At 48.3% G+C, this 10,571-nt stretch overlaps 2 protein-coding genes across 2 annotated transcripts in view; both read right to left on the bottom strand.

The window, feature by feature from the left end:
- LOC106536805 (CXXC-type zinc finger protein 1) overlaps nucleotides 1-5,605 on the bottom strand; it is a gene marked incomplete at its 5' end in the record, with an annotated part of 14,560 nt that extends 8,955 nt beyond the window's left edge. Inside the window, 7 exon segments of the mRNA XM_014034131.1 lie at nucleotides 780-890; nucleotides 972-1,179; nucleotides 1,256-1,473; nucleotides 1,547-1,651; nucleotides 1,726-1,908; nucleotides 3,707-3,862; nucleotides 5,491-5,605. Coding sequence (XP_013889585.1) covers nucleotides 780-890; nucleotides 972-1,179; nucleotides 1,256-1,473; nucleotides 1,547-1,651; nucleotides 1,726-1,908; nucleotides 3,707-3,862; nucleotides 5,491-5,605 — 1,096 coding nt within the window.
- Nucleotides 5,606-6,124: 519 nt separating this feature from the next.
- Nucleotides 6,125-10,571, bottom strand: part of LOC106536804 (uncharacterized) — a gene marked incomplete at its 5' end in the record, with an annotated part of 10,047 nt that continues 5,600 nt past the window's right edge. Inside the window, 3 exon segments of the mRNA XM_014034130.1 lie at nucleotides 6,125-8,007; nucleotides 8,504-8,774; nucleotides 9,145-9,533. Coding sequence (XP_013889584.1) covers nucleotides 7,902-8,007; nucleotides 8,504-8,774; nucleotides 9,145-9,533 — 766 coding nt within the window.

Raw genomic sequence — 10,571 nt, 5'->3', positions numbered from 1 at the left:
TGACCATGTCCATCCCTTTATGACCACAGTGTACCATCTTCTGACCATGTCCATCCCTTTATGACCACAGTGTACCATCGTCAACATGGACCAGACTCTGAGGAATGTTTCCAGTACCTTGTTGAATCTATGACACCAAGGATTAAGGCAGTTCTGAAGGTAAAAGAAGGTCCAACCTGGTCCTAACAAGGTGTACCTGATGAAGTGCCAGGTGAGGTTCAGGTGTGTCTGATGCAGCTGACAGATGTGTCCTACTTTGTCCCCAGTTAGAGGGACAGGTCTGATGGATCCTTCTCGGTCCATCCTATCCCATGATGCACTGTGGTCCGACCACAGATTCTCCTCTGCTCGTAACGTTAGAGGAAGTGAGAGAAAAAAGAGCAGTTTTAAATAAATATCTGTTGTTTTAATTATTAAAAGTTTCAGGTGTTTGTGTTGTTAAAGCTTTTATCATTTATAAAGTTTTAATATTATTCTGATTCTAGAGAAATAACCCTGCAGCTCCATTACTTCTTCAAATACTGTCTTTAAGATCATTTTATTGTTTTAGACTCATAACTAATATATTAATATTTTATGGTTTTCATCTAGTTCTGCTCTGTTTAGCGTCACAGTTGCTAGGTGACAGGACGTACACCGGAGTGGACGAGAGGCTGGACCGTCCAAATTCACAGACTCTTCCTGTCTTCACGGTCGACCAAGGACCCGGCCCACCTGGACCAGGTGAATCTGGACACAGTGATGGATTTGGCAGCAGGTGAAGCGGTGCGACCTCTGACCTTAGCGTAGCACCGCTCCATGTGTCGCAGCGCCACCTTGGGGTTGACGGGGTGGCTGCAGGAAACACAGAAGATCTGCAGGTCCGTGTCGTCTCCGTCACCTTCAGTCACCTGCAGACGGACACACAGACGGGTCACAGCAGAACCAGCAGACTATGGGAGGGGCTACCTGAGCGTCTCTGGGTCTCGGACCTCCTCGTGCTGTTGGACCTGCTGCTGCTTGGCGTTGGCGATGATGGCCTCCAGCTCGTGGAAACGTTTCTCCATCAGTGTGAGGCGGAGCCTGGCGGCCTGCTGCTCCTTCCTGATTCGCTCCAGCTGTCTCCGCCCCACCTCCTCGGCCACGCAGGGACTCTGCTGCCACTGCTGGATCCTCTGGGGGAGGATCTCGTAGATGCGGCTGCAGGACACAGACGGACCGTGAGCTTCTGTGTGTCTCGCTCTTCCTCCAGCGTCCACGTGGACCTGGGACTCACTTGGCGGCGAGCTTCATGCCACAGTCCTCGGTGCAGTATTTGGAGTTGCTCCTTGCCAGCTGGATGCAGCCTGGACCCAGACACTGCCTCAGAGCCCCGCCCACATCTTTAGCACCGCCCTCTCCTGCACGCTCACTGTGACGCACGCGCTCTCTGTGACGCTGCTTCACTTTGTGACGTCGAGGCTTCGCCTCCTGTTTCGGAGCAGAAATGGACTTCTGCAGGAGCACAGGTGTGTCACTGACATCATCAGTGACATCATCAGTGACATCAGAGGTCATGTGACCTTACCTTCTTCTCTGGCTTCTTGTCTCGTCTCTTCACGTGCTTCACCTTCACCGCCTTCTTCCTCAGTGAGTCTGTCTGAGCGTCCTCCTCCTCCTCGCTGTGCCACACCTGTAAACAGGAAGAAGAATCACAGAACAGGAAGTGGCTCTCTGCCGTCTGATTGGACAGAAGGTATTACTCACCAGGTCTCTGAATCCAGCAGCTTTGTACTGCTCGTACAGCTCTAGCTCACTCTCGCTGAACCCCTCCTCCTCCTCATCATCTTCCTCATCCTCATCTGTCAGATGCCCCGCCCCTCCATAAAACAGGCCACGCCCCCTGAGGCTGCTCTGACTCATCTCCTCGTCTCTGACACGCAGCATCTTCTGCTCAGAGACATGTTTTAGTTAGCTCCGCCCCCTTTCCAATAAAAAACACTCACATGGCGTGCTGTGATTGGCTGATCAGACTGAGAGCGTTAAACTCAGACTTTTCTGAAACTGAACAGAAACAGAAAATAACACAAATCAGACAAGAAAACGCAAAAAAAACTTGTAGTTTCAGATGTTTTAAAGTTTTTTTTTTCTGTGTACTGTCCGGTAATTTCAAACAAATTAATGTCTGAGAGTCCAAATGAAGCCCAACAGTTTTACTTTCACAAGTGCAGCATCACCTGGTATATATTCAAACCTTTGTTATACTTTATTTTGGGATTAATGGACACTGAGACGGAAAAAAGAAAGAAAAAGGAGAAAAGTGAAAAAAGAGATAGAAAGAGAAACAAGACGATGAGAGATGTTTAAAGAAAACACATTTATAGTCTGTCTCCACACCTGCAACAACAGAAAACACAAACACAACAACAAAATACACGTGTATAATAATTATGATTATAGCCTCACTGACAAGTACTCAGTAAATTTCATGAGTAGAATATAATAATAATAAAATATATACACAGAGTATATACACATACACATTTAGTGGCCGACACAGTCCCAACATAGAATGTATCTAAGAAACACCTGGATCTGAACACCTGTTTGGGTGTGGTCGTGAGCAGGTACACACAAGGTTTCTGCACCAGAATGTTTAATAGAGACTGTGGAGACCCACAGACCTGACCCCCAAGGCCTGAGGCAGACATCAGGGAGACCAGAACCCGAGCACAGAGTCCCCAGGGGCACCAGAGCAGGAACAACTGCTTACCCACCCCCCAGAGTGGACYAGAGGGCCAGCAGCAACGAGCCCACAGGCCCCGCCAGGACCAACCACACCAGAGCTGATCCAGGCATGGACACAGAGGCCCGGGTCCCCAGGGCGCCCCCCGCCCCCAGCCATGGCCCAATAGGGCCAGAGAGGACCCGAGCCCCACCAGGCAGTCACAGGGCCGAGCCAGCACCTGCCCGGGCACCCAGCCCCAGATACCGAGAGCCACCAGTGCACCGGTGAGCACAGGTCCACCCCACCAGAGGGCAGAGTGGCAGGGGGACAAGGCCCACCACCACCAGCAGTGGACCCCCAGGTGAACCAGAGGAGGGGGGCCACCCAAGACCCAGCCTGACACATATCCAATCACACACAGACACACAATCCCACCATCATCCTCACACACACTCATTCAAGGACACACAAGATGGACACCATAATCCACTCACACTCCTCATACACACTCTACACCCCCCGGGTCCAGGACATGCACCCCCATGAACCCAGGAGGTACACCCTTTCATTCTGGGGTGGAGAGGAGCAGACAGCCAAAGCTCAACCTGGCTCAACCCACCACCACAGTGAAGCCACGCCCCCGACCACCCCCACACACCGCCAATGGCCAGGTGCCCCCAGGGCCCAAACCCCCAGCTGACCACTCACCAGACTCCAGCTGCAACTCTGGACAGAGGCCCAACCATGGCAACCAGGAGCCGTGATCCAAGAATCCAAACAGCCTCAGGGGAGCCGGAATGCCAGCCCCATCCCTGGCACCCCCCAAGCCCCGAGCCCACCCGCCACCCAGGCCCCACCAGACAGTCTGACCTTCCTTCGAACCCCAACCCCGAATGGCAAACAGGGAATGAGGGAGTGGGAAAAAAACATGATGTTTTAAGTTTCAGCGAAGTTAACCTGATTGTGCTGACCCAACCGAGCCCTGACCTGTTACCATGACGACAGAGGAAGCTGACGTACCCGGGCTCGGACCTCACACTGCCGGAGGCGACACTTTTGGCGGATCTTGTTTGGACCTCCAAACTTCTTCATGTCTTTACAGAAGTCACACTGAGCGCAGTCCTCAGTCCTCAGACAGGCGTCACACTCACCACACATCCGGGCCGAGCGCTTGATCTGCACACCAACAAACACACAATAACAAACAAAAACAAAACAACAAGGCTTACTTCAAACACACCTCAAAGTGCAGTGAAAGGAGCTCCATGCAGATGAAAAAAACATCCTTAAGCTGCTAAAACAGAAGAAACGTCTGAGAAACTGCTGCAATATCAGGAGGGGCTCCATCTGATCCATCCTGAGAGGCACCGGTGAACTCCTCAACGCAAAAACACCTGGACGCCCACAGAAGACAGCAGTGATGATGACGATGATGATGGTGATGATGATGGTGATGATGATGATGATGTGATGATGATGATGATGATGATGACAGTAGAAATATTTCCATGAAGAAGAGAAAGACCTTCACAACAGCCAACCAAGTGCACACCACTCTCCAGGAGGAATGACATCAAATCCAAACGTACCATAAAGAGACTGTGTGAAGGTAAACACAGAGGGTTCACTGCACGCTGAGAGACACTCTGAATCCTCAAGAATAAAAAGGTTAGACTGAACTTTGTTAAAAAAAAACTACAAGGCAAGCACAGCTCTGGAAGAACATTCTTTGGACAGATGAAACCAGATCAACCTCCACCAGGACTGACAGAAAACCTCCTGCTGAAGGTACAGCTCATGACTCACAGCTACAACATCATCTGTACGACACGGTGGAGGCAGTGTGATGGTTTGGGCATGGCTGCTCGTGGCACCGGGTCTCTAGTGTTTACTGATGATGTGACATCGTTCAGAAAGAGGAAACAGGGTCTGGTGACGTCATGACTTCAGTTACTGCCAACAACCAAGTATTACAAATAAACACTTTATTTACAAATATTTAATTTGTCCAATTATCTTTGAGCCTAAAGCYAAGCAGAAATGAAGGGAYTGTGTTTAAAAATGCAAAAGTATGAGTTTTAATTTAAGTCTTAAATAGATGTAGGTCTGCAGACAACATTGCTCCGTATCTCTGGAAGCTGCATGGATGAGTTCACTGCAGCTTATTTCAAACATAAAACCAAACAATTTATAAAATAAAATAAAAAAGAATGAATGAAAGGGTGCAGAGTTTATCTGCCTCTTATGAACTTTAAATATTTATCAGGAAGCTAAAAGTACTTTCTGTTAGTTTTGCAGTGTAGAAGATAAGTTCAGGCAGAAGTGGGCGTGGCCAGCACCATGTGACTGAGTCACAGACTGAGGCAGAAGTGGGCGTGGCCAGCACCATGTGACTGAGTCACAGACTGAGGCAGAAGTGGGCGTGGCCAGCACCATGTGACTGAGTCACAGACTGAGGCAGAAGTGGGCGTGGCCAGCACCATGTGACTGAGTCACAGACTGAGGCAGAAGTGGGCGTGGCCAGCACCATGTGACTGAGTCACAGACTGAGGCAGAAGTGGGCGTGGCCAGCACCATGTGACTGAGTCACAGACTGAGGCAGAAGTGGGCGTGGCCAGCACCATGTGACTGAGTCACAGACTGAGGCAGAAGTGGGCGTGGCCAGYACCATGTGACTGAATCACAGACTGATGATAGGAGACAAACATTCTGCAGTTACAGGACCAAACAGAGACATGTCCACCCTGTAAATGTCTCTGTCCAACACATCTGGACCTAACAGTCCAGGTCCAGGTCCTGGTTACCTGAGAGGCCCGCCTCCGGTCCATTGCAGTCTGAGGGGTGGAGCTTCTGTCTCGATCAGACCTGTCTTGTCTCTCAAGCTCCGCCTCTTGGTTCTGTTTGTCCAGGACCGGGTCTCTGTCTGCAGACAAAACACAGCTGATTAGGGCTGTGTGTTGACAAGAATTTGTCGATACGATACAAATCATAACAGAGGGGTCACGATACGATTTATCCTGATATCCTGGGATACTGTAAACAAGGCGACATATTGTGATTTATTGTCCAGAAATTCTATTAAATAAAAACCTCTTACTGAAAAGAAAAGCTAATGTTTACTCACAATGCTAATGCTACCCTTACTCTCTGGTGCTCAAGAGGTAGAGGAGCCAAATGTCTGGCTCACTGCTGCCAACTAGTGGTCAGAGGCTGAACTACAACATAAAAATGAACGGCTGGCAGGAAAGTTGACATTTTAAACCTTAATAANCATCCATCCATCCATCATCCAAACATCCATCCATCCATCATCCAAACATCCATCATCCATCCAACCATCCATCATCCATTCATCCAGTGACATCATCGTCTGATTGTCATGTTTAGTTTTTCCTTTTTATCTTTAAGCAGTTTTAAATTGCAAAAACAAAATATTTATTGCTTGGATCCAGAACTGAACCTGGACCTTTATTTAGTCCTGAATTTGGACCTTGATCTGAGCCATGGTCAGAATCTGTAACTGATTTGGGTCTGGATCTGATAAAAACGGTGGTTCAGGTTTGTCTGTAACAGAATTGAAAAGCAAATTAACAGGTCACATGACCCGCTCAATTAACAGGTCACATGACCCAATCAATTAACAGGTCACATGACCCAATCAATTAACAGGTCACCTGACCCAATCAATTAACAGGTCTCCTGACCGAATCAATTAACAGGTCTCCTGACCCGATCAATTAACAGATCACATGACCCGATCAATTAACAGGTCACTTAACCTATTAATTAACATACAATGGTCATAGAACTTGATCAGTGTAAAGAGGCTACACTGGGCTGGTGATGTCATTGAATATGGCTGGTGATGTCATTAATAGGGCTGGTGATGTCACTGAGCAGGGCAGGTGATGTCATTAATAGGGCTGGTGATGTCATTAATAGGGCTGGTGATGTCATTAATAGGGCTGGTGATGTCACTGAGCAGGGCAGGTGATGTCACTGAGCAGGGCAGGTGATGTCATTAATAGGGCAGGTGATGTCATTAATAGGGCTGGTGATGTCATTAATAGGGCTGGTGATGTCACTGAGCAGGGCAGGTGATGTCACTGAGCAGGGCAGGTGATGTCATTAATAGGGCAGGTGATGTCACTGAGTAGCTGGTGACATCAGGGGATCCTTGTCATTATCCTCTGGGAGGTTCACCTTCCACCTTGGGAAGAGGAGAGTGATTGTCTGAGCAMAGTCTGTTTTTAGGCTTAAGATGAAGACGTAGACGAAGATCCAGAACTACTATCAGTCCAGCTGTGGTTCTGAAAGAACTTGGTGTGGACAGAAAATAAAAGCAGGTGCTTTAAAGACCTGCAGCCTGTAAGGAATCAGTGGGCCACAGACAAAAAATGATGTCATCATATTTCTGGGATGCAGGTCTTAATGTCTGATGGATCCATGAAGTTCTTGTTTGAGTCCACATCACTGAGACAATCTGAAGAACCTGTAAAGAACTTCTCAATGTCTATCAGCAGATTTCTGTCTCAAACTTAAGTTTGATCTTTAGCTCTTTTTAACTTCACTGTTTGACCTTAAAGGGTAAGAAACAACATCTGGTGTTCTGATTGGTTAGTAGCGTTTGGATTTAGGTTGAATGAGTCTCTGACATCTYGCATCACCTCAGAGACAACCTCTAACTCCAACAAAGAACATGATAATCTCATGTAAAGGTACCTACAGGGGTTGGTCAGACCTTCTTAAGGTGCAGAAAGTTTTGAGGGTGGGGGGGGTGGTATGTCTGTCTCGCTGAGTCTGATACCTGATTGCTCCCATCTTTCTAACAAGTGGTTCAATCAGTGGGCTGTAAGAAAGGGGTGGGGCTAGTTTGGGTGCCAGCAGCTCTCTAAACCACAACAGGATCATCATCATCATCATCATCATCATCTGAAGGTAACAACTGGAAATACGATCCACCAGGACCACAAACTCTTTCTTATTACAGCCTGAACACCAAGACTAGGAAACCAGTCTGGGACTGATCTGTGCCTTTGGTTTTCAGGGTCCTGATTGGTTGGTGAGTCAGACAAGAGTCCCTGGAGTTGGCTGGTTTGCTGGTCCTTATTGGTTGGTAAGTTGCTGGTTAAATATGACTAGGACCAATTAGGACCAATGTTGGAATTGGTTCGTGAGTCAGACCGGAGTCTCAAAGTCTTGATTGGTCAGGAGGTCAGACTAGAGTCCCTGGGGACATCTGATTCACTGGTGGGTCTCTGGGATGGACTTCCTGTTTCTGGGAGCCAAACGACTCTTGGCAGAATGAGTTCTCCACAGGCCTGAAGGAGACAGAATATATTTAATATATTAATATTCAATTTAAATATTTCAACTGTGTTCAGTTTTCAGTTTAAACCTCAGTAAAATGAAAGTAAAACATTTAACTTTAGCTTCTGATCACTGAATGAGTGTCCTCAGGCTCAAAGCAGAACAAGCTGGGAGAGTTCAGTTTTCAGAGATARGGTAGCTAACAGGACAGCAAAGGATGTGGAAGATGGGTCAGAACGAGGTGGTTCCGACCTGTCCTCACACCTTCATGCATGTGACCAGACATTTGTCTTGGGAGCCAGGTAAACAAAGACAAAGATTCGGGTCTCCAGGTGAATCTAGGTGGCATAACTGAGTCTCACAGAAAGGTTAAAACTGTCAAACTTATCTCTCCAGTTTAGAATTGAGGAAATTTCCTGGACTGGAGGTGAAACATCTTCAACTGCAGAAACCTATCTGGTTTTGGAAGGTTCTGGTTCTGGTTCTGGAAGGAATGAGGACCCCTACCTGCCGTGCAGCGGGTGTCCGTGGAACGTGGCAGAATGTGGCAGCATCTGTTTGTGATGTGGCACTGCATAGAGATGGCCGGCCTCTCGCTGATTGGTCGACTGCTGGACGACGCTGTGAGTTGTTGGTCTTCGATGCAGAGCTCTACACCCTGTGACCTGACCTTTGACTCCAGGGTTCAGTTTGGTGTTGACCTCTGTGGTGACCTTTCCATTAACCTGGTTCTGGTGTGGGGAGCCTAGGGTGTTCCTGAGGTACCAGTCCCTCAGACCTGCAGATCACACATCAGGTTCTGGATCAGTTTACAGATGGAGGACACTGTGTTGGTCCTGCAGGAACTGGTTTCACTGTTGCAGAACCATGGTCCAGTTTGCAGTACTGGTCTCAGTTAGATTAGTAGTTCTGGACCAGAGTACCTGCTGGAAATCAGAAACTATAAGAACAACTCCATCATCATTGTCATAATCAAACACCTGAACTCAGGTGTGTTTGGTTCTGTTCACTCAGTGATTAAACCAAGGAGGCTGGACCAAGTCAGACTGGACAGAATCAAATCGGACCCGATTGGATGAGACTGGACTGGACCAGATCAGACAGAGTAAAACTGGACAGAGCCAGACAAGACCAGTCCAGATGCTTACCTTCTAAAGCCAGGGCCTTGTGAAGGCTCCTGGTGGCTTCCTGTAGCTGGGAGTCCTGGTGGGGGGGCAGCTGGGCTGGCCGTGGGGGCAAAAGGTGGGGGTGGGGGTCTGGTTGAATGGTGGGTGGAGGTTGATGGTGGGCGTCGGACTGGCTCTGCTGCATAAGTAGGAATGGACCGCAGGACTTTGTGCGGGTGACAGTGACTCTTCGCTGGTTGCCTTGGTGACTAAGGTAAGTGGGCGGGGCTACTGAGGGTGGCTGGGCAGAGCAACCATTGTAGATCAGCTGGTGCTGCGATGGGGTTGGCTGGCTGCTTGGTTGGGACTGCTGGTGCTGCAGCTGACACTGGGGTCTGGGGTTGGTCTGAAGAGTCTCACAATGTTTGGACCTAAAAGATTAAAGAGGAGATTTTACAGAAAATGTTCTGATAGGACCAGGACCGTCATGTGATCTGTAAATCCTGTTTCTGGTTCTTATTTCAGCTGATTTACCAGGTTTACCTGAGAATCTTTCACAAAACAGTCCCATAAAATGGCTGCACAGACCAGTTCATCTTTAAATGTCCTCTGGCCCACTGATGGAGTCTATTGATGGAGTCTACTGATGTGATGGAGTATACTGATGGAGCCTACCGATGGAGCCTACCGATGGAGCCTACCGATGGAGCCTACTGATGGAGTCTATTGATGGAGCCTATTGATGGAGTCTATTGATGGAGCCTATTGATGGAGTCTATTGATGGAGTCTATTGATGGAGTCTACTGATGGAGCCTACTGATGGAGTCTACTGATGGAGTCTACTGATGTGATGGAGCCTACTGAGGGAGTCTAGTGATGGAGCCTACTGATGGAGTCTACTGATGGAGTCTAGTGATGGAGTCTACTGATGGAGCCTACTGAGGGAGTCTAGTGATGGAGTCTACTGATGGAGTCTACTGATGGAGTCTACTGATGGAGCCTACTGATGGAGTCTACTGATGGAGTCTACTGATGGAGTCTACTGATGGAGTCTACTGATGGAGTCTACTGATGGAGCCTACTGATGGAGTCTACTGATGGAGTCTACTGATGGAGTATACTGATGGAGCCTACTGATGGAGTCTACTGATGGAGCCTACTGATGGAGCCTACTGATGGAGTCTACTGATGGAGCCTACTGAGAGAGTCTACTGATGGAGTCTATTGATGGAGTCTACTGATGGAGTCTACTGATGGAGCCTACTGATGAAGCCTATTGATGGAGCCTACTGATGGACCCCAGTGATAGAGTCTACTGGTTTAACCTATTGATTTAACCTATTGATGGAGCCCATTGATGGAGCCTATTGATGAAAGCCACCATGTCCCACACAGACATGAGGTGTCTTTGGCTGTGTCCAAAACAACAGGACGGGTCCTCCGAAGGTCGAATTTGTCGGCTGCATAC

This window comes from Austrofundulus limnaeus, unplaced genomic scaffold, assembly GCF_001266775.1.
Source record: "Austrofundulus limnaeus strain Quisiro unplaced genomic scaffold, Austrofundulus_limnaeus-1.0 Scaffold1981, whole genome shotgun sequence".
NCBI lineage: Eukaryota > Metazoa > Chordata > Actinopteri > Cyprinodontiformes > Rivulidae > Austrofundulus > Austrofundulus limnaeus.
Note: the sequence above shows the minus strand (reverse complement) of the source record. Positions and strands in the feature narration are given on the sequence as shown.